The sequence below is a fragment of the Squalius cephalus genome (assembly GCF_949319135.1).
Source record: "Squalius cephalus genome assembly, chromosome: 7".
NCBI classification, from domain to species: domain Eukaryota; kingdom Metazoa; phylum Chordata; class Actinopteri; order Cypriniformes; family Leuciscidae; genus Squalius; species Squalius cephalus.
Genome location: NC_137128.1, coordinates 28,980,656 through 29,006,225, shown reverse-complemented (window position 1 = coordinate 29,006,225; position 25,570 = coordinate 28,980,656). Strand labels below are relative to the sequence as shown.

At 37.9% G+C, this 25,570-nt stretch overlaps 1 protein-coding gene across 3 annotated transcripts in view; it reads right to left on the bottom strand.

Annotated features, from left to right (window-relative positions):
- LOC307161999 (cadherin-18-like) overlaps positions 1-25,570 on the bottom strand; it is a 57,324-nt gene that overhangs the window by 10,790 nt on the left and 20,964 nt on the right. For 2 of the 3 annotated variants that reach the window (XM_079877033.1, XM_079877034.1), the window contains exons 3-9: positions 21,735-22,029; positions 18,533-18,652; positions 5,052-5,219; positions 4,547-4,734; positions 4,153-4,406; positions 2,644-2,780; positions 288-409 (exon numbers count right to left, since the gene is read on the bottom strand). In XM_079877033.1, the coding sequence (XP_079733159.1) occupies positions 288-409; positions 2,644-2,780; positions 4,153-4,406; positions 4,547-4,734; positions 5,052-5,219; positions 18,533-18,652; positions 21,735-22,029 (1,284 nt within the window). The remainder of the gene's footprint in view (positions 1-287; positions 410-2,643; positions 2,781-4,152; positions 4,407-4,546; positions 4,735-5,051; positions 5,220-18,532; positions 18,653-21,734; positions 22,030-25,570) is intronic. The other variant, XM_079877035.1, reaches the window with a different exon arrangement.

Here is a 25,570-nt window from a genome sequence, read left to right as displayed (position 1 = left end):
AAAGGAAGCGTATGTGTTTCTCATTTATGCATTATATATGTATCCATAGTATTTGTGTACATGGGAGTGTGTGGGTTCATACATATGTGAGAACTGAATGGCAGAATTAAAGTATGAAAAAAGATGGTTTGAGAAAATAATAGGGCAGGAGAAAAGGACAGGAGAAAAGGACAGGAGAAAAGTGCAGATAGGAAAAACAAGGGTTTCAAGGGTTCAGATGGGAGCTGACAGGTCGGAAAAGAGTGATAGGGACACACTGAGAAAAGGAGTGAGAGGCGATAACTAACCTGGCCTGCCTTGGAGCCTTCACACACAACCAGAGTGCTGTCTGTGGCAATATAGGGGGCATTGTCATTAACATCCAAGACCTGGATTGTGACTGGTACATAGCTCACCAGATTTGGATTGTCTGGAAAAAAAATATGACAAATATTCAATCATGGATATTTTCTGTCTGGACAGTTAAAAAATAACCAGCAAAACAACGATGAATGATTGATGTATGAGGGATTTCACATGATTGAAGTCATGCCATATCAGGACACACTGGCGTGAAGTTTAATTGACTCAGCAATATTTTCTGATGAATACCACATTTTATTTTCAATATAGAGATATAACCCTTTATGGGGTGTTCTTTAACTGTGAGAACCTACTAGTTTATATGTCCAAAAGCAATGTCCAACAGTATATACATACATCGGCGTTCTCACTGGTTCGCGTTTTTGAAGTTTGCGCAGAAAGAACTTAAGAGTTTTCTGTTAAAACGGTGTCGTGTTAGCGGCCCCTAAGTTAATAACTAATGTTAATACAAATACTTCATTGTTGGTTAATGTTGGCTCAGCTTCATTTAATAATATTAAAAGATTATTAGCTTTTGTTTTAATAATGTATTAGTAAATGTCCAAATTAAGCTTTACACTTTAAGGGTCCTATTTTAACGATCTAAGCACATGGTCTAAAGCGCACGACACAAGTTCACTTGTCTTATGGCGTGTCCGAATCCACTTTTGCTAGTTTAACGACGGGAAAAATGGTTGGCGCGCCAGGCGCATGGTCTAAAAGGGTTGTCCCAATTCTCATAATGAGTAATGGGTGTGTTTTGGGATTTACGTGCGTTAAACCAATCAGAGTCTCATCTCCCATTCCCTTTAAATGCCAGTTGCTTGCACCATGGCAGATTCGCTATTTACATAACGGAATTTGATAGTGGAAAGACCGAATGCGTCTCCAGAGCGCAAACGGAGCTGCTCGTGTGCGAGGTAAAAGTGCGCAAGCAGACCATCTACAGAACAGGCCGGATTCCACCATATCTTTATGTACACAATAATAATCTTTTACATTGTAATCCTTTGATTTTAAATATTTGGCATGTTTGTGTGCTGCTGTGCATTCCTGTGTGTTTAATAAAGGCACGTTGTAGACCCGCCTATAGGCGCACATTACTAACACGCTCATAAAAAAAAAAAAAAATTGCACTATTGACTTTAGACCAGGTTTCAGTTGGTCAATGGTGGAGTCTATTTCTGTTGCCTCAAAATAGCAACGCGCCAACAATGCGCCAGAACACACCTCGTTTTCAGACCAGCACGCCCATGGGCGCGCAAATGGGTGCAACTGCATTTGCTTTTTAACAACGTGGCGCAGGACGTGAAAATGATAACTGCGTCGGACTGAAACTAGCAAAAAACACTTGCGTCGCGCTTGGCACTGCATTGCGCCGGGTGTAAGATATATAGGGCCCTAAGTATTTTTCATAGTTTGTTGATGTTAACTATAGTGAACTATTAGTGAAAGTAAAGTGTTACCAAAGTGTTGGGATGGAAATGACACCATAACACCATAATAATTTTCACACAATACATTTTGAGAAGAATCATTAAAGTTTTCAACATGTAATTGCTTCCTGTCAAGCCTCTACTGTCCTTCACACTAAAGGCAAAAATGTGAAAAATAAATCCTGAAAAGCCTGAAGTTGAAAAAAAAAAAATTTCATGATATAACATTATAGTTATTACATTTACCATGTTGAAAACCTTACAGTGAAAAATAAATAATTCATGCTTCTCTCATGGGATTCACTGAAGCATGACGAGAATTTAAAATTGGTGTGGGAAATGTTAGACCCATTTTGGAGTTATGTGCGAGGAATGTCGTTCAGTATGATGGAACTGAGATTAACTAGTGACCTAACATTATCAGTTCACTATCAGCAATAACAGAGGATAGTTTCAGCCCATTAGCTGAACACCATTGTGAAGAAAAGTGTAGAGGAAATATAATTGCTTAGATAAGCATCTGTAAAAAAAGAAGAAGAAACAAATAGGAAAAAGAGAAGAAAATTGATTGACCCTGTCCACCTTCAAAACCACACCAGCATGCTTTGCAGCAGCCTCAGCATCAATCCCACAATGCAACACTCCTTCAAGGAGACATTTGTTTTGGTCAGTATCGATGATTCAGACTTCAGGGCCTATGATTCCCTCTTAGACAAGGTGTTCCCTCTCCAAACTTCAAGAAGAATGCTTTATTCAAAATGAAGTTATCATTGGTAAAATGGTTCCCTGTGTTTTCCTCAGAAACCAACATAAAACCAAAAATCAATATATAGAGACAGGATTCTGGCCCGAGAGCAGTACATACCAATCTCTGAAGCCATCACTGTGATGTTGTGCCAGGCTACCTCCTCTCGGTCTAGACTCCTGGTGGTTGTAATCAGTCCACTGTCAACATCAATGCTGAAAAGTGCATCACCTTCTGCATTTTGATCAATGGAATACCTAAAATTGCAATACAGAAAAGTTAAACTCAAAGATATTGTTCAAGTTATGATGATATGTATTTTAAATTAATTTCTGAAGAGTATATAGTAATTTGAATGCTGAAAAAAAATGTCCTTGAGTTAAAAAAAAAAAAAAAAAAAAGCGAATTCTGTTAACCAATGCTTATCAAAAAGCAGATTCTTATAAGCCTCTAACACAATTTCTGGTTAGACAGGACTTCAAGATGCTTTGTCACACTTAACCAGTTGATGATTAGTGAATAGTTTTTATGCATTTAGCTATAGCTGCAGAAGAAAACCCTCAGATCTCTTTGTACAGTGACCTGGAGGGGACATTATTGATATTTACTGATAATAACACACTTCATTTGAATGCTGTCTATAGGCAACATCGCGTGAGATATAATAGGCAATATGTTTATAACAATTTTTTAATTCCGCATTTTTTCTTAATTAAAAATAAATATTATTAAGGGTCAATCCATTTCTGATCATTTCCGGTTGCTATGGTCACGCAGGTTGTTTATGCATTTAACTCGTGGCCACGAGAAATACATTTCGTTCCCTGAACAATATGAAGTTGTGGCCACAAGCAAAATATGTCGTTCTCTCAACATATGATCTCGAGGCCACGTTACCTCGAAAAAATTATCTCGTGGCCAGGACTTATCACGTTCCCATGAGTTAATATGAAGTTCCCATGAATTAATATTTTGTGGCCACGAGAAAACTAAGTGAGCCAAACATGTCCCCTCCTGGTCACTGTAATACACCTTCAAGCCATCAAGGCTTTTTAAAGTTTTTTTTTTTTTTTTTTTACAAAACTTTAAGATGAAGCTTGAAGGCTTGAATGTTTATATACCACAGAGATATGAGGGCTTTCTTCTACAGCTAGCTAAATGCATTCATAAAAAACTATTTACTAATCATCAACTGTTCAGGTTAATACATGTTTAGTATAGTTGATAATACATACTATATTATAATATAATAAGTTGTAATCAACAGTTATTAGAAATATGACAGGAAGAGCTTGCCACTACTACAGTTTTCTATGGGAGAATCGAAATCTCACATAGCACAGAGATTTTAACGCAATTGCATGCTTTTCTCTCTCTCTCTTTTTTTTAAATTAATTTTGAATGTACATCCTTAAATTCAAATAGCAATTCTGCATCCTATTTACTACCTCCATTTGAATTCAGTAATTGAAATAGAATTTAAAAGGCTTTCTCAATTTAATACTGAATGGTGGACAATATTACTGATTGTACATACTGCCAGAGGCAGGCAATGACATTTGCTCTGATAGCCGTTTAAAATATACCTCACGGCCATATGTACCAGCATTATTCTCTCAGAAAACTCACCTGACTTTGCTTCTAGTGCTGTCCGGGTCTTGAGCAGTTACCATGCCAACCTCTGTCCGAGCCGGAGCGTTTTCATACACGTCCATTATATAGTAGTCCATAGTAAACACTGGAGCCTCATCAACATCCCCGATGATGAGCTTTAGCGTGGTGGTGTCTTTGAAAGGGCCCAGGTAAGAAAAACGAGGATCCAGATGGGTGTTGACACCTTCAATGTTCAAAGAGTACGCCTTCTTCTTCTCGTAGTCCAGAGGCTAGAAAGGACATCAGTAATAAGATCAAGGGAGAAGCAGAAATGACATTTTGGCCAGCATGGGAAAAGTCAGGGCATGGCTGAATGAGCAGACATGAATTTACATGAAGCATCGGTTCTGTGTGAACATCTAGATCAGACCTTTCTGAGGGAGATGATTCCTTCTCTCTTGTCATTGTCTGTAGAGATGGAAAACATGGTAGCTCCTTCTTCATTGGTAATTCTGTATGTCATCTCAGCGTTGACGCCAAGGTCTTCATCGTTCGCTTTGATTTTGCCAACTGCTTTCCCTACCTCAGCAGATTCTGGCACATAAAGCTGATAGTTCTCTGAAGTGGAGAATAAACACAAACAGAACAGATGTGATTTTATTAAGCATTTGAAAGCTGTTGATGCAAATATTAAAAAGTGTTGCTTGCGCTCAGCTAATTTGTAGGGTTTATATGGGATAAACCTGAGCAAGCTCAATAAAAGTTGTTTTTTCACTAAATAAAGCTCAAACGAATGCAGCCATTTGGGATAAATTCAAAGTACATTCACAGGGATTTAGGGATTAGATGGTCTCTGTTGAAGGGCCGTGCCTAAAATCTTATGTATGTATCTTATCTCAATGGTGAAAGAGACTGAGTGAAGCAGAGACTCATACTTTGAGGGAATCGTGGTGGATTGTCATTGACGTCTGTCAGTGAGATGTTGACTGTGGTAGATCCGGACAGACCACCAACAGAGCCGGCCATGTCTTTGGCTTGGATGATGACGGAGTACATCTCTCTAGTTTCTCTGTCCATGTTCGGCAAAGCCGTCCTTATGACACCTGTGACCCAGAGGGTAGAAAGCATAAATTTAGCTCCCACTGACCTAAATACCCCATATCCCATTGTTGGAGGTTCAAAATTGTATTCCCATTTTCTGCAAATTAAGGTGTTAAAGTACAAATATTAAATGTAAAACAGCCTGTATTTTGGGGTTGCTTTATTCACATTATTAATATTATTGATCTGCCTTCATTGACACCATTATGAGAACTGAACTGCATGAGCTGGACAATGACATCACTGTTTTCTCCAGAGCGGCTATATACATTAACTAAATTAATAACTTTTTTACAACAAAACTGAACCATCACTGAACTTATTTAAGCTAGACTATGACGCCATTTTCTTCTAGATCTGCACTATGGCAGAAACAAACTTTGTTGCATTATTTCCTGTTATCACTGTAAAGCTGCTTTGAAACAATCTGTATTGTAAAAAGCGCTATATAAATAAAAGTGACTTGACTTGACAGTAATTATGAATCTGTATATAGGCCTAATAGTTCTTATTATTCCTCCAGGAGGTATATAAAAAAAAAAAGTTACTGATTAGCTAATAGTGACCAAATTCAAGATTAGATAATAGTAAACTACCAAATTCAACTGAGCACTTTTACGTACTAATTCATTAATCAGTTTCTTGTTAGTTAGTAGTAATTACTAGAATGTTAATATTGTGGCACTCATTTGTTCCTGTGTTGTTATTCATTAATGATGGAACAGAACTCTAAAGTGTTACCTATTATTTTACATTAGACTTACACTGCTATTCAAAGGTTTAGGGTCATTAAGGGTTTTTTTGTTTGTTTGTTTGTTTTTAGAAAGTAATGAATACTTTTGTCAAGGATGTATTAATTTAATCAAAAGACAAAGACATTTAAAATGTTACAAAGATTTCTATTTCAAATAAATGCTTTTCTTTTGAACTTTCACATCTACAACATATTAAGCAGCACATCAATAAAAGCAACCTACAAGTCATCCACACAACTTGTGCACTATATTTTAAGTCCTTTTAAGCCATATTATATCTCTGTGTGAGGATTAGGTTGATACGAATTCATTATTCACAGAACATCTTGCATGATAGCCATGGCCACCTTTCACTTTCCTTATATGGAAAAGAGCTGCTTGAACATTCAGCCTAACATCTCCTTTTATTTTCCACAGATGAAAGGAAGTGAAATGGATTTCGAAAGACATTAGGGTGAGTAAATTCATTTTGGGGTGAACTATCCCTTTAAATCAAACTTCTAATCGTTTGATGGCATTTCCAGCAATAAGAGCCCTGTTCACTGGAAGAGTACGTGTCCAGAATATCATGTGTACACTGCAGATATTTGACCCCTATAGTTATTCAGGTGGTGAGCTCACAACGGTTATCCTCTGATTTGCCCCAGCTCTGACCTGGTCCAGGTTCTTTTTGAGCTTGACAACACACCAGCAGGCGAGTGCTGACCCCTTACCTCTATGCACTGTTCTTATATGTGGTGTAAGCCCTCAACATGAACCCTACTGTCCAGATGTGCGCACACACACATGTGCAAAAAGCATGCTGGTGATCATCTCCTGCATACTCCACAACTCTAAAGCAAAGTATGCCATCTGCTCCAAGTGTTCCCTCAGGAGATAGAGGATAAGACAGGGATGAAGGGAAGGCTGCAAAGCAGAACAGCTTGGGTTTGCCATGTGAACTTGCATTTGAGCCCCTTTACGCCATGCAATCCCATGGTGATATTTACTGTGAAATGAGCACCAACTGACAAGACACACTCAGGCTCCAGTGCACCAACACAGCAAACAAAGGGTGTCTTTAAAAACAAATGGAAATCGAGTGCATCATTTTAAAAATTCTGTCAATACATAGCACTAGGTACATTTTATTTACTTGTTAATGAATATAGCAGTATAGGATACTTCTTGACGGTTTAATCAAATAACTGTATGAAATGCCTTGAAATAGTCACACTCAAGGTTACCCATACAGCTTCAAATGAAAGACACATGCCATTCTTCTCTATTGATGTTTTACAATTATGTAACCTGATGATGTACTGATACATTTCACATGGTGTTTATTGTGTTTTTTTTTGTCTGGCAAAAACCTAAGAATACCTAAATGTATGTGTACACACACACACACACACACACACACACACACACACACACACACACACACACACACACACACACACACACACACACACACACACACACTCACACTCACACACAAATATATTTTCAGTATTAATAAATCTGATTCTGCATCATTTTATTGCTTTCAGCTTTACAACAGTTAATTACTGATTGCGGATAACATTTAAAGGGGTCATCGGATGCAAAATTCACTTTTATATGGTGTTTGCATATAAATGTGTCTTTGCGGTGTGTGGACACAACCACCATACAGTGAAAAAAAATCCATTCACTCCTTTTTTTAATCCTCAATTAACGAGTTTGCTTGCCCATAAAATCTTTCAGATATTAGGTTAAACTTATTTGGCTTGCTGTCCACTGAAGAGGGGCTCGATGAAGCAGCTTGAACTCGAGCTCTGATATACCCCCCAGTGGCTAAATGTAGGATATGATAATTGAAGGGCAAGGTACCGGAGATGAAGGTGGAGTTTGGGGAGGTGGAGGGATACTGGAACAGCTTGATGCTAGAGAGAGGTAAGCGGCTGCTTATATACTCAGGCTGTTGATTGAAAGATTAGATGGGCTCACTCCTCCCTAACTTGCGTTTAGGAACTTCATAAAGTCTAAACACTCTCAATAATCTGGCCGTTTGGATTTTCTGAGCAATATGATGTCATAATGCTCATGCTCCGCCCACGACCACTGACGGACTGTCCCATATTAGCATATTTCTGCCCTCAGCCATTTGACACCCTCCATGGAAGAGAGGGGTGGGTGAGCAGTTTAGCATTTAAAGAGGAAAAAGGTCACAGGAACAGGAACAAAGCTGTTTTTGAGGAGGTAAAAAGGCTGTTGTTTTACACAACCATTGAGGAATTTTAGCCACAGTATATTACAAACTGTACATGAACACCCTAAAGAATCATACCAACTTGTGGAAAATGAGCATCCAATGACCCCTTTAAATAAACTAAAATGGAAATAAAAACTAAATTCTCTGTGACTTCTTTTATAATTGCCATGGGTTTACCTGCACATAGCAATAAAGACGCTAGGGTGCTTTTTGCCCAAAAGTCGTGGACATGCGACATTTATGAGAACTGGTTAGAGAAAGTGGTCTCTTAATTATCTCCAAGGGCTGGTGGAGCATTAACCGGTCGCACAGCAGACACTAACATCTCACAGGCAGGAGCTGTGTTTGAAATCGCCCCCTGTACTCTCATTCACTATTCCCTACATTACTCCACTAATATACTTGAAGGAGTGAATGGAAATAAGTGGGTGAATTCGGACACTGAGTACGCTGAAAGGGCTGAGCTTTTGCATAGTTTGTGCTTGCTGTTTAATAATCATTTGAAACTGGCAGCTCCAGTAGTAATGAAGAGATTTATTGAATGATGTCATGGAAACAAGCATGTATAAACCTTTTTTAAACTATTTAATAATCAAGTAAAAAGGAATTTATACCTGAATGATATTACGCTGCAGCCACATTGGACCAGCGATTTGTAAAATGGATGGATGATTCAGCTGTGGGTGCCATCTTCTGGCAAGATGCGGGAATACATTAGGCGCGACCCTTACAGTGCATTATGGGTATTATCTAGCCGTAGAGCATACATTAGTTGTACACTTGTTATTGCAGTGCATTATGGGATTGAATGAGTGCAGTCGATAACGTCCACAATGGTTTTGGACACCACTACAAATTTACGGGTATGGGGGGCGATTTCGGACACAGCCAGGCTTATCGCACACCAGTCATGTCATTCTGTACTCGCATTCTCAAGTTCAAGGCGGTGGTCCAAAACAGTGAATCTAATCACAATACAGGCAAAAGTTCACTTCAAGAACGATCAGCAAATTAAAGTGGTGTCAATGAGTTTGAATTTTGAAAAAAAAAAAAACAGTATGAACGGAAAGAGAAAGTGCAATCTATGTTATTTCTCTCGGAAGCATATTTATTCAAGCCACAAAAACAAACATGCCTAATGAAAAATGCACAGTACACAATCATAGGGTGAAGTCAAAATGTACATTTGTCCTAAGTCGTTGTATTTTAATGGAAAACTATTTGAGTGATGCTATGGTGCGGTTTTAAAAACGCAGCGTTTCACTCAGAGTGCAACCCTCATTGTTTACTCGTTGTTTTGCTAATGTTTGAGGCTCCTTTAAGCGGAAGGGGTCTGATAGCGATGCCATGCAAAGTGACAGAACATAATCCAAATTGGCTAGTGTGTTGGTATGCATTACCCACCACAGTGGATTTTCACCTACATTTGGCTGGTTGGTGGGTGTTAATTTCAAACCCTAATCGTAATCATTATGATCCCAACTTGTAATAATTGGTTTAATGAGATCATTGTTTCTCCATTATGAATACATGATAATAACTAACTGCATGATTTGAATTATCTTAGAACTGTCCATATGGACAGTACTTTGACACAGTCACCACTGATAATGGATCACTCTAAATTGTAACGTAGAAACATTACTTTTTCTGTAAAGCTGCTTTGAAATGATATGTATTGTGAGAAGCACTATACATATACCGAATGCCCGAATACATGCACACACAACACAACACAACACAAAACACAACACAATACATTCATAAGCAAGCCCAAAATTTTATCAAGGAGCTAACATATAAGGAGGACCTGTGAGGCAATGACAAGTTGGGAATTTATATTTTATATTATGTGTGAAAGTGTGAGACGGACAGTTTATATATTCGAACATGCAGTTCCCTTTTTAAATGGACACGACCAGTGGGAGTGAGAAAAAATATGCAAACAGATACCTCAATCCGCCAGAACAAATAAACACACGCCAGTGTTCAGCCCCAGAGAATGTCATAGAGATTGCATCCAGCCCATTGAGAGCAGACACCACCTGCCAGGACAGGGGATTTCAGCAGACAACACAACGGAAAAAGCAAAATGTTCATGTTAAACAGGCTCTTAGTATTCAGCTAGTAGCCACAAAGCAGAGACAGAAAGTAAATAACGCAAACAGGACCAGACACTGATGCAGAACTGGGTAAGCCCAGCTCTATGTACTCGGGAGTTTGATTTCCTATATGGAACAACAGATAGTCAGCACTTCTTATAGTGAAAGTGTGAAACATCACGCAGGTTAAGCATCACCCACCGGCAAATGGGGCAATCTAACTTCTACACAAAGGTAATAATCAGCTAAAGAGGATTAGACACAGTGATGCAAGTTATTGTAGTTTATATAGAAATGAAAGGGTGGAAACAGTAGCTTCTACAGTTAAAAGAAAAACAAATAAAGAATTCTCTACTATATCAAAATATACAGTACAATACTACACTTTACCATACTGTATACACTATTGTACATCATACTATTATATTATACAATACTACACCAATCTGTACTATACCATACCACACCACATTATACTACAAATATAGAAATTTTACAAGAATAGACTAGAACAGAAAATAATTGAATAAGCAAAAAATAACCTCTAATAATGTTATACTATTATACTGAAAAATACATTTTAACTTCAAAGCACTAAAAATGGCACTGAATTAATATACTTAAAATGTTTGTATACATTTTATATAAAAGTGCTGCAGTGGATGTAGGGTGTTCATGCTGGTGCTTTTGTGTTGATGCGTGAACATTTAATTTGAACATTAAACATTACCAAATACAGACCATAAAAAAGTGCTGGAAGTGGTGGTTGACTGATATGGATTTTTTGATGGTCGATGCCGATATCTTAGAAAGCTTTGTGGCCGATGACCGATACATATGATTTCACACTCTTTAATTCTTTAGTAAATATAAATAACATATTAATCCTATTATAGTATTTTTCACAAACAAAAAAATAGTTATTATTAACATGACTTAAAGGTACAATATGTAAGATTTTTGTAAGAAAAAAAAAAAATAAATAAATATATATATATATATATATATATAAAAAACACTTGCACAGTGTGATATATTTCATGCAGTTATGTACTTACATTATCCCAAAAGTTTCCAAGGATTTGTAAATCCAGTGAAATTAGAGTTTTAAATAATGGCTTGTCCCTTGTCATTGTCGTATATCAATGACGTAATATCTGCACTATCCTCGGTTTCTGCTTATAGAAACCATAGATATAATACAAAGATGCCTCATTACTGGCAATATCAATGGGCCGCTATCTATGTATAGGTTGCATAACTATGATGCAATACCTTGCACGCCGCTGTTGTGTCTTTCACAGAGATGGCAAAAGTACTCACTTCCCGTACTCAAGAAGAAGTACAGATACTTGTGTTAAAAAATACTTTGGTAAAAGTAGAAGTACTGATTTAACTTCTTTACTCAAGTAAAAGTAACAAAGTACAGGCTTGGAAATTTACTTGAAGTATAAAAGTAAAAGTAGCCTTGCGAATGACAACCATTTTTTTTGCAAAGCTACCTGGACCACACAAATGTTACTAGAGTGCAAGCTGAGAAACTTAAGTGGATATGGAAAAAAGGTTCTTTATATGCCATTGCTTACATTTTAAATGGATGTCTGCCAATAGGCCTAAAACATCACATAGCCTATATGATTAATGCGACAGAGACGGGGACTAGGTTAATGAGATTCTGACTGAGTAGTAAGATATGAATTCAATTGTGAATTCAATTGTGATTCTGTGAGAATTCACAGATCCAGTTTCTCTTTTTTAATCTTCCTTCCCCTTAATATTTAAAGGAATCTACATATAGGCTATGTAATGATTTTTCCGCGAATGAATGCCGCCGAATCTGTCGAGTCGTCAGAATGGTCCCAAACCATTCCCTTCCGTTCCCTTTAGTTACTGTTGCTATGTCCGACAAGCGACGCCGCTCTCATGCTACACCATGTTCTCACGCAGTGAAAAATACATTGCAGAGCAGAGAGGAGACTGAAAAGGCGCATGACAGACAGGACAGACCAGATTATTTTTTTATATGAAACAAATTCTCACCTTTCAAATTTATCAATTTTTTAAAGAAATTTAAACAATAAATACCGTTTTGTGGCTCTTTAATGTGTCGTAAAAGATCTCTGTAGAGCCTCAGTTAAAGCTGCTCGTGAACCATATCTACCTTCTAGTTAATTTATAACATCAAATAAACATGAATGAACATAAGAAGGAATGTTATTTTTACGCGAAAAGACGTCGGTACACTTCGTTTTTCAAGTTTAAATCCTCCAATAGAGAGCCTAAGTCCCTCCCCTCCGCTTCTGGCTCATGGGACCTTATTTCGGAAAAAAATATATATGGTAGTCAATGGCTAGAGACAACTTATCTTTTTATTCCGTCTGAACTGTGCCCTGAATTACACGTATGATGTTTGTCAATTTAAAAGAAAATTATGAAAGTCAAGAAAGTCGCAGTTTGTCATAAAACAGAAGAGTAACATTTAGTTTTATGTGAAAATCGCTCAATGAACTACATCTCTCGTCTCGCACTATGTACGTCACCAACATGCATCGTATGTGTGCAGTCTGGTACAAAACACTCAGGCATGACGGCGTAACGTTATGATTATAACGTAAGACTATAGAAAAAATGACAGACGTTAGCTTCAGTAAAGTTAGCTTCATTCATTAAGAGAAAAGGTATGACATCACATGTGCGCCTTTTGGGTTTGTAGTCTTTGTAATTACGTATTTTCACAGTCTTATACCTCAACAGTTTTACATCAAACTGCGACTTTCTTGACTTTAAAATTTATCTTTTAAATTGACAAACATCATATGTGTAATTCAGGGCAAAATTCAAGCGAGATCAAAATATTTGTTGTCTCTCGCCATTGACTACCATACAATATTTTTCCGAAATAAGGTCCCATGGTGGTCCACCGGAAGGGGAGGGACTTAGGCTCTCTATGTTAATCTACTAACTCTCCTGACTGCTTAGTCGGACAAAATGATTATGATTGGTCAGATCGCCTGCCAATCAAACTCCCTGCGAAGGGCTGATGACGCAAAAAAATAATAACGCTAACTCCACTGAAATTATTTGAAACTAAAGTAACGAGCCAATTTTGTAAAATGTAAGGAGTAGTAACTAAGTACCAATATTCATGCTAAAATGTAAGGAGTAAAAGTATAAAGTCGGCAAAAAAAAAAAAAAAAAAGTAAAGTACTGTAAAAATACTATACTTGAGTACAGTATAGTATTTGTACTTTGTTACTTCCCATCTCTGGTCGTTCAGTCTTCATGGTTCACTATTATTGATCGGTGAGTGTCATGATTCTGCACTCGTGTCCTTGATTTTCTTTAGTCTTGAGGCAGAATCATGACAGACCCGTGTTTTATGTGCAAACACATGGCCTTTTGCTGGGCCATGTGCTTGTGTTGTCTCGTTCTCTTGCCCCGCCCCTTTGTTATCCTCGTTTTGTCTTTATTATTCAATCTGTGTCACCTGTTGTGTTAATCATTTGCTCCCTATTTAATCCCCTTGTGTTTGCTGTCCTGTGCTGGTTCATTGTCATTTATTGTATGATACCTACCGTGAGTTACCTGTTGAAAGTCTTGTCTAGTAAGAAGAGTTTGATCCTGTCTTTATTGTCTAGTTTATTGTCTGAGTCTAAGTCTAGTGTTGTCAGTCTAAATAGTCTATTCTGTCTTGTTTTGCCCCCTCGTGGGTTTTGTTTTCTGTTTTTGTCCCAATAAACCTTTTGTGTAGTGCATACTGTCTGCGATTGGGTTCTACCTCCACCCTCATAACAGGCGAGTACAGAAATTCAGTAAATACTATAATAGGATTAATATGTTATTTATATTTACTATCATTAAATCAACTGAGGCAAGCAGGCTTTGGGACAAACGGAGAAATAAAACAAGGATCAATATCGGCGTGGCGTTTTCGAGATGGAGAGAGCTTCGCAACAAGCTTGGACTTCATCTGTAGAGTCTATGGCAGTGAAATTAAATACAGTATGTGTTGCACAAAAATATTTAGCAATTACTTGCAAATACTGTGGGTTTGTTCAAATGTACTTTTAGACCGATTGTTTTAAACGTGTAAAACTGCGCATTTACCCACTAAATCATTTGACAAATAGTCACATATTAGTGACGTTTATTAGTATTACATTTTTATGTTCCTTGCAGCTAATTCACTACGATGACATAAAATCGTGTGATCAAACATACAGGTAGCCTAATACAAAAACTAATTTATTAGCTGATATATAATTTATGTGTTTTGTGAATTCCATACATCTCTGGATGATGAAAACGACATCTCCCATTGTTCCACTCTCCTTCATAGCGTCATCAAGCTTCGTCTTCGTTATTGTTTTGAAAATGTAACCTCTGGCAGCGAAAAAAATACAGATTGTACCTTTAAAAAGAAAGTAAACACTGTATAACCAACAATGCACTTAGTAATCTGGTAAGTCTGTGCACATAAGAATCATATTTTCTCAATGACCATGTAACACTACTGTAATTTTACATACAGAACACAGTGAATATAGCAGCCAAATGGATATAGCGCAGTAAAAAAGTGTGAAATCAAGGATGACAGAGATAAAGAATCAGAGCTCATGTGCTTAGTTGTAAACTAAACTCATAGTTTGGTTGTATTCAAATTATGAATGGGTTAAATACAAAAAGGGTGCAAAGTTATGTACAGACACTGATTTTTTTAAATATATACCAAACCAAAACACTTAAATATGTACAAATATTTAGGTATTTTAAGAGTATAGAAAGAGCAACCCTGCAGCCTGCAAATCTGTTGTGACTTGTTGGTTGGTGGAATTTTTCGAATGTCTAGTTTTTCACCAAAAATTCCACTCACAACAAATTCCATGGGTGAACACGATTATTCTTAAAATAAGTTGAAATAATGCCAATAGATGGCTTCAACAAAAGCACATACCATCGATTAACAACCTCTGAACACACAGTAGGTCTGTCTTTAAACATTTCAAAGTTATTGTTAAAAAAAAAATTCCAAATGGACAAAATTAATATAGTTTTTACTTCTGGACCCCGACTGTTGAACTCTATTGAGTGGATTCGGACTTACATTCAACACACTCCACAAACACGTCTGTGATCGGCTACAAGGCTCAATGCTGAAAAAACACATTGTAAACAGAAACATTTGATAATTTTAACAGAGCGCTCACAGAAATTTGCATGGGAGCATTTGAAACTGCAAAAAGGCATTGTTAAGTTTTAAAATGTAAGTATCGACCTGGTACTGAAATACCGGCCCTTTTGACAACACTGACAACAAATGGAAGAAGTACAAAATAACCATCAATCGCCCTCGGCCTGGAGCTCCATGCAAGATCTCACCTCATGGGGTAAGGATGATAATGAGAAAAGTGAGGGATCAGCTCAGAACTACACAGGAAGAGCTTGTTAATGATCTCAAGGCAGTAGGGACCACAGTCACCAAGCAAACAACTGGTAACACACTACGCTGCAACGGATTGAAATCCTGCAGCACCCGCAAAGTCCCCATTCTCAAGACGGCACATATAGAAGCCTGACTGAAGTTTGCCAATGAACATCTGATGATTCAGAGAAGGCTTGGGAGGAAGTGCTGTGGTCAGATGAGACCAAAATTGAGCTTTTTGGCATCAACTCAACTCGTCATGTTTGGAGGAAGAGAAATGCTGACTATGACCCCAAGAACACCATCTCTACAGTCAAGCACGGAGGTGGAAACATTAAGCTCTGGGGCTGTTTCTCTGCTAAGGGTACAGGACGACTTCACCGTATTGAGGGGTTAATGGACGGGACCATGTACTGTAAAATCTTGGACGAGAACCTCCTTCCCTTAGCCAGAAAACTGAAGATGGGTCGTTGATGGGTCTTCCAGTATGACAATGACCCAAAACATACTGCCAAGGCAACAAAGGAGTGGCTCAAGAAGAAGCACATTAAGGTCTTGGAGTGGCCTAGCCAGTCTCCAGATCTTGATCCTATAGAAAATCTGTGGAGGGAGCTGAAATTTCGAGTTGCAAAGCCAAGAAACCTTAAGGATTTAGATAGCATCTTTAAAGAGGAATGGACCAAAATCCCTCCTGAGATGTGTGCAAACCTGGTGACCAACTACAAGAAACTTGCTTACCAACAAGGGTTTCTCCACCAAGTACTAAATAATGTTTTGTTTGGGGATCAAATACTTATTTCACTCACTGAAATGCAAATAAATTTATAACCAATATATAATATGTTTTTTCTGGATTTTTTGGTTGATATTCTGTCTCTATCCGTTAAAATAAACCTACCATAAAAATGATTGACCCTTCATTTCTTTGTAAGTGGGCAAACTTACAAAATCAGCAGGGGATCAAATAATTATTTTACCCACTGTATATACAGTGGGGAAAATAATTTATATTATTTATACAGTTTTTTTAGCTTTTATGTTTAATACTTGTCACCCTTATAGATCTACGAATAAACTCAAAACGTGATAAGTTTTATGGTGGTGATGCTCAGAGCAGAAAGAGGTGAGCCTCCATCAGTGCTTTATCCCTTTCCTAGAGCAAAAGTGTCTCTCTAGACCTGGAGTATTGGATTTGAGCGCAATTCAAACACACACTGCTCTCAGTGCTAAGGGTACAGGCCCGTCCTGCCAAAACAAAGCATGCAACACTGATTTGCAAGAGTGCAACGTTAAACCAACACCCTATGATATAACCCCCAATGTGAACATTATCATATGGCCTCTTAATCCCATCAAAACCTTCATAATAGCCACAAACAGAGGATTAGTGATGAGAATAGAGTTGAAAGAGTGACCGCGGCAGGATTACAGTCCATCCAATATCGTAGTTCTAGCACCAAAGACAACACTAAAAAAACAAACCACCATCAGAGATCCTGCTTCAGTGGAGGACGGCAACCATCCCATGGGTCCCAGTGGGAGGGAGACTGAATGAGCAATTACACATAATAAATAAATGCATAGTGGAGTACCCATGAAGCAATTCTGTGTAAATTGGCGTGGTTCTGTGGCGGATATCTGAGGGATAGAAGTATGTATTGGTACTAAGCTGAGTCCCTTGGGTCAGCAGCTCATGCTGTTGCTGACAAGGCGGTGCTGAAGAACTACGCACACAATAACAGCTGGAACAGATGCTACTCATCATTTTACCTTGTACACTGCTAATATAGCCATACGAGCATTTGCACCACTACCCTGGCACACTCGAACGCATATAAGCCAAGCAAATTTATCCTGCATCAAATAGGCTCTATCATGGGATAAACACTCTGCTGGTTGGCGCTTTCAAACTGGGACAAACACCCTCCAGGCACATTCAACTTGACATAAACAAACACCACCACTGCGGAAATTGAACCAAATGGCTACTAAGCACAGAATGAAAAAAGGAGGGAGCAAGGGAAACATTAAATTAGGATATACACTGTAGGCGAGTGGTACATCATAACAAGTAGGCCACGGTTCGGGCATTTTTTGCCACCACAAAACATTGTAGTCTGGGTCACATGGTGCCGCACTCTCGATGTTTCAATCATGTGTTGATAATATTATGAAAATGATTTGTTTATCCACCCAGGCTTTGCAAGAGTAATTGAGTGTACCATGTAAGTCTCAGAAGAAAACCATCCATATTCATCGCCCTCAATGTAGGTTTATTGATTTATTTCTAAGAGACAACCGAGAGTGATATTTCCCACATTTCCCGCATTATTTAACAGAATTTCAATGTGTGTGCCTGAGTCTGAGTGTCATTCGGAAGAGCATACAAATCCAAATATATTATTTTAATGCTCGACTGACGTCGCTGCAACAAAAGATGCATTCTGGTACTGGTCAGGATGGGTTTTCCCTCACTCTTGGAGGCTTTTTGCTGTTTTTACATCAAAGGTTGAAGCAACATGTATGACAGCCCCTCAACAATATGAGAACCCATCAATTATTATCCACATAGGGTAGCGCAATAAATTAGGAGTTCCTTTGTGAGCCTGAAAGCAGTTTTACAGAGAAACTGTATCTGTGTTTCCTACAGCCTATTATTGTGGAATGACTCATCTGCTGGTGACTTTGCACAAGCTTGCAGCAACAATCAGAAAATATTCAAGTGGAGCCTTCTACAATCGAAGGCATCTCAAAGCATCCATAAAACAGGTTTTTCTGAGAAAGTGAGGTCTTTGTGTACCGGTTTTGGGGTCAACGGTGAAGAAAGGCTGCCCTTGGAGAATGCTGTAGACGATCTTGGCACTGTTTCCATAGGTGGGATCATCGGCGTCTGTGGCAGTGATTTGGAACACTGATGTTCCTGTGTGGACATAAAAAATATGTCCAAATTAAACTGCTAAAATTATTCACATGCTCAGATTTGCATTCATTCTCATTAATGCATGCCACAAGCATGCTCCAACAGAGGCAGATGCAGTACTCAAATGCCGCTTGCTAATTCAAGTGATTCATCTCATGCCTCCTTGACCTGTACCAGGTTGAATTCACCTGTCATGAGCCTCTCTTCTCCAAGCCTTAAAGCATCTAATGCTATTATAAAGTGTGTGGGGCTTTGATGGTGGTGATAACGCTGTTCTAGCCTGAGACACATTCTTGGTTTAGAAAGAAGAAAGAACACAAACACAAAAGAGAGAAGAGCCCCTCTTGAAAGGCCAGAGACCCTCAACTGACTTATATGGCTCTATGAATGCTGCTAGTGATTACTTCATCACAGATTGGTGAGTGGAGTCAGATAGCTTGCAAGCTCACTCGTGGTGTTTGTCATGTACCCGAAACCAAATATCTTATTTGGGAAGGCACAAATAATGACCTGTGGATAATGAATTAAATTGACTAATAGGCAAAAAGCTAATTATTTAGCAAAGAATAAAGTTATATTTAAATTAACATATTTAAAATGATTATGAAATGGCATGCCAGTGGTGCTAACAAACTAAAGTTAGAAATATATGAATGTGCATGGTGTGATTTTAAGCTCAACAATTTGCTTTTATTGTGCACTAATATATTGTTGTAAACTAATATATTATGTAGATTATCTACATTTTGAAATGTTTATATTAATGTTTTAAACATTCTGAGAAACATTTAAAAAATAGGGAGAAAATGTTCTTTTGAACTTTCTATTCATCAAAGAGAGAGAGAGGAGGGGGATGGGTGTTGAATGGCTACACAAATATTAAGCAGCACAACAGTTTTCAACATTGATAATAAATATATATATATTTCTTGAGCACCAAATCAGCATATTAAAATGATTTCTGAATGGTGCTGAAAATTCAGCTTTGTCATCATAGGAATAAATTACATTTGCAAATATATTACAAGAATTATTTTAAATTGTAAACTGTTTTTTACTTTTTTACTGTATTTTTGATCTAATAAATGCAGCTTTGGTGATGTGATGATGAACCAGGTTAATGACATCATCACTAGAGTGCCAGCCTAGTGCTATTTTGAATTTACTTGGGGTGCTTCTTAATTCTTATTTGTGCATCCTCGTTTCCTTTGGAAGCCTCCTCACTCCTCCATCCTCGCGGTGCAATTAGAGAACTGAGATGGAAAGGATGGAGGACGGATGAGCAAGGAGATGAGGAGGGATATTGAGAAGCACCCTTGGTGTGCTGATTGCAGGAATAGTTTATTATGTATTGTATGAAAATGTATATTTGGATGGACAATACCAACATCAAGTATTCAACGTGTTAATGTTTTGAATGATAATAGAGAGCCATTGTTTGTTTTAAATTATTTCTTTATTGTGTAAGTTTCCATATTATAGCACGTTAGATCTTACCTGTCTGAGCCAGTGTTTTGGAGGGGGGCTCTGGTAGTGCGCATAGCCAGAACGTACCATTTTTCAAGATGGAGAGAGACATGAGTGCTATGAGGTGTTAAATGTTTGAGTTTGTGGTTGTATGTTATGCATGTTTGTATAATGATTATTGCACGTCAGAAATGAGTTCTTGAACATTAGTTATATTTATGTGCCAATGTTTTGCTGAGAAATTCAGTGATGAGTGTTGCGGTGAAAGGTTCCACCACGTGACAAACCAGTGTTTGGCGGGAAAATTGTATATTTAAACCATTTTCTGAGCATGTTTGGGAGGAATGTTGCATCCTGGGTATACTGTGCAAACGCTTGAACATGTCTGAGGTGAGATATGTTGATATTTTGTGGATGTGCCACTAGGCATTGTTTAGTTTTGCTGCTCACAGCATTTATTCTTTTTGTTTTTAGCATCAGTATATGTTGCATTAAGTTTATTTGTATTTTTTTATCGTACTTTATGTGGACTGCACCTTGTGAAATGCAGCTTCTAAAATAAACCACAACTGGCATTTTGAAAACCACTTCATTGTACTGAGCCTTCCTAAACTTCTCCCAGGCCTCTCGACAACTCTCTACATGAGAGGTGTGCATAAGAAACATCCCTAAAACATCTGAAATTTATATTTATATTTTATGTTAAGACATATTTTCTGTATGGAAACTATAATTTAGTTTTGAATTGTCGCCCACATCCAGTTCTGTCCGAATACTGCACAGATCATTTTGTCATTGCAACAGACACATATAATAGCCTTCTGTCTGTTTAATATTTGTAAAGACTCAATGCATTTCATTAAAAACATGAGAGCAAAAAAAGTGGTGGTGGAGAGTGACTCAAGGTCAAAAGTGAGAAATAAACCTTGCCCTTATCCTATAGCTGTGCCCGGGGGGGAACATTGTGCCGAAAGGTTGTGAGGAATGATAATTTCACAGCTCTTTGGCTTGATTCCAGCCAATTGATTCGGATAGGAAGGAAGAACTCTACGGACAATTAGCACTTTCCTGACAGTCCATTTACTGCAGAGTTGATGTGCACTGCCATTGATGCAGATTGCATGCTCTGCATGTGGATTACTCATGTATTAGGGTGGATAGCACAGATCTATAAAACATTGATGTTTCAAATTGAGATATGGGTGTAAAAGATGTAAACACAGCTGTTTTTGTTTATCAAATGCTGCTTTAGATTGGAAGCACTTCAAAACATTTGCACCCCATGTGTGAGTGAACATACTTTTGAGGCTTTTATGTGAGATTCTGGTTTGATTTTGACATTACTCATGAAATCACTTTTTCTACAACAGACAATACGCAGTATCCTCTTGAGAGGCTTTCTATAAGAAACAATAGCTTTAATAAATCCCACTATAAATCCACCGGATTTGTCCGGGTCCAGGCCAGAAAGGCTCCGATCTGCAGATGGACTCTATGGTCTGAAACTGACGAGGCAGCTAATAAAACCTATGCTCTACTGACACAACGTTCTTGTGTTCCCCAGGCACAGCCTCAGACAACCCCCCGAGCCAGGAGGTCCTGACTGTTGGCTCACCGATGTCTGCCATCTCAGGCACGGAGGCTGAAAAGAGGCCGTCTGGGAATTTGGGGGCATTGTCATTCACATCCTGGACCTTGATGATGAATTCCGACTCGGGTTCCACGGCTCTGTTGGTGAAGCGGTCGATGGCCCGAGCATGGAGCACGTAATGGCTCTTCTTTTCTCTGTCCAGGCTTTTCTTTGCATGAATATCTCCCGTTAACTCGTTGATTATGAATATGGAACCGGCACCTTCTCCAGAGAGTAAATACTGGACGGAGCCATCACCTTCGTCTGAGTTTGAGTGTAACTGAAAGTAACAAAGAAAATATGGTTTTATTTATGTAATACTGCTATTTTGCCTTAAACCAAATGTAAATGTTCTGTGGTGTTAAAACCACATAATTACTTATTCTGACACATCGTGGTATGTTGAAATGCAGATTATTTGTGCAGTTTAGAAAGAGAGACAGTGGGATCAAAATGTTTGAAACCATATTAAAAACCTAGGCAGGGTTGTGACAAATTCATAATTTTATCTATCTATCTATCTATCTATCTATCTATCTATCTATCTATCTATCTATCTATCTATCTATCTATCTATCTATCTATCTATCTATCTATCTATCTATCTGTCTGTCTGTCTGTCTGTCTGTCTGTCTGTCTGTCTGTCTGTCTGTCTGTCTGTCTGTCTGTCTGTCTGTCTGTCTATCTAATTCACTGGTGTCTAATTCACAAATATACTTATCAAACTTTATTGACTGTATTGACAAAATATGCTTATTTAAAAAATATATTTATATTAATTATTTTAATTTCAATTCATTTGAATTCTACTTCCTAGCATTTAAATGTGAACTGTAATTCTACTACATCATCTCTGCCAACTCAATTCAAATTCAGGAACTTACAGTTTTTCTCCATTGGTTTGGCTCATTTCTTGAAACAGAAATTACATTCTCAAAACTCTAAGATCATTTGGCAAAACAGTCTTACAGTTCAGCACAACACTATAGCTCACTTGCAAAAGCCCATACCTCTCCCAAAACAGTTCACTCATGTGTCAAAACTAAATTTCCTTCTCATTTAAACAGTCAGTGCCCCCAAAATGCTTCGTCCCTTTGGCATTGTGTAAGCACTGCAAGTCAAAATGTTTAGATGTTTTGTCACTATGGCAGAGGACCATTGAAATATCCCTCATGTCCACCTTTCAGTATTAGCCCAGTCCTTCATTGACAATGGTTACTGTACTGTTTTTTGTCTAGCTAACATAATACAATTGTGTATAAAACTGAAAAAAAGAAAAAGGATTTTAGGGTAAGAGTTAACAGTTCTTCACTGGTCGCTGTCCTCACCCTCCCTCTCCTGGCCACCGTCCTCACCCTCCTGGCCATCCACACGCTGCTGTCTGTCTGGCCACAGATTCTTGTCCACATCACAGCGTATATTGTCCCTTGCGATGCAACGAGGGAAGAAACGGCGTGCATGTCGCAACCATCCCCTACACTGATCTCCTGTAATATCCTCACACACAGCGTCCATTGCATGGAGCAGGGACCTCTGATCTTGAGCCTGATGCTCATACACTCTCCACCTCCAAGCGGAGAAATACTCCTCAATAGGATTGAGGAAAGGAGAGTAAGGTGGTAGGAACACCATGACCATCCTTGGATGAATAGTGAACAAGGCCCTGATGAGCGGGCCACGGTGGAAATTCACATTGTCCCATACAATGACATATTGTGGTAGGTGAGGTCCTACGAGGCCTCTCTCATTTTCAGGGATCAAATCAAAATGAAGGCGGTCCAAGAAGATGAGGAGCTTCTGTGTATTGTATGGGCCAAGACTGGGGATGTGAGTGGCCACACCATTCTCAGATATGGCAGCACACATAGTTATATTGCCCCCTCGCTGGCCTGGGACATTCACTGTGGCCCGGTGGCCAATACTATTATATGGTATATTATATATATATATATATATATATATATATATATGGTATTCATGGTATTATGTTCTTGACTAATTTTGACAATTGAACAGACTATTGTGCATGTGATGACTTATACAATGAAATGATGCTGACACGTTTTGGAGCGAACAACCATTAGACTGAGAATCAACAATCAGTTTAGATCAACAAGATCTATTCACTTGGAAATTGTTCTAATGTAGGCTACCTGTACTTAATCATTTGCAAAGATGTACTGAGACATTGAGACATGTACTTAGACATCTGCAATTTGATGAAATGAATGAGAAATTCATTTATGTTGTGAACAATTGCCAAATGGTTTGGAGGTTTGTCCATGTTGTTTTGAGAATGTCATTTCTGTTTCAAAAAATGAGCCAAACCAATGGAGAAAAACTGTAACTCGAATGTAAAATACATTCCCAATTCTGAATGGCGCACAATTAGAAATTTGAATCGGGATTTAAAATAACATTTAAACCAGGATATAAACAGTTTTAGAATCTTGAAAAATAAGAAACATTTCAGATTCTGTATTATTTCTACAGTAGGTCCCACTAGTGACATTGATCATGTGACTCTCTGTACATACAGTCATATGTTATTGCTTCCACTGAAGAACAAAATTATTTGGATACTCGAACCTCTGCTGAAGTTGGTCAAACCTGATGATCATGTTCTCCAGCATGATTTAGCCTATGTTAATTGCTCAATTCAACCTTTTATTCAAATTATGATGATACAACAGTTTCCAATAAAAATTTGAAAAATTGCAAAATAGCAACATTTTCCTTATTGGTCTCAGATTTTTGGTCCCCATTAGAAATACAGCAACTTCATAGAATAGTTTTAAATGTCAGTCTTTGCACTTTTAAATCACCTAGCTTTAAGAAAACAGGAAATTAAATGACAAAGACCTAGAAATAAATGTTTGAAGTCAGAAGAAAAATACATTAAAACACTCCTGTCATAACCTTTACATATGTGGGATAAATGACATGTCATACAGTTCAAGCGTTTATTTATTTTTTTCATGACAAATCTATCACGATAATGACTATGGCGCATCCCAGTTCCTGTCACAGAATGCTCTTGATTTGTAATTAGCATGCTCTTTAAATAGAACTCACATTACGAAATGAGCACAAGGATACCCCATGTGTTCTGAGGAGATACTTTTCAGAGGAAATGGTTTCCTAAGACGGTTTTTTTTTTCTTTTCTTTCTTTCTTTCTTTCAGGGGTAAAAAGGCATGGTAGAGACTCAGCTACCCTGAAATTATGAGGCTAAAGCCTGTGGCTCCGAACCAAAACAAAATTGAGTTTCATGTGAAATACACATGCATCACAGGGGTGAAAGGATACCTCCTAATAAACATGGGTTAATCCCACCATATTCATATTAGTTATGCAATAAGATATTCTGTAACAGAATATTGCTTTTACTGCCTGAAGTTAAGAATTTTCTGTGATCGTGAATATAAATATCCAAACAAGTATTTAGAATTTGCATAAGGAAATATGCAGTCTACAACTATTATGCTGATCCTTCAAAGACCTAATTTTGCTTATTTATTTATTTACAAAGCAAAGTAAGTTGCAGCCCTTGGTCTGTTGACTTTTCTATATGTCTGACTACTTATTTTATCTTCATGTGTCAACCACAAATGCTGGTATAATACTATAACATTCTCTCACCTGCAAAATCATGTGGTGCAACCAATATGCATAAAAACTGGCAGGAAATAGCATCACAAAGATATCTCCTGTACCTTTTTTTATGACAAAACAAGGTTAGTTAAGGTTGTGAAATGTCATGTGGTACAAGCTCCCCAAAAAAAGGACACTCTTGTATGTAACTGACCCATATGTTTGCAG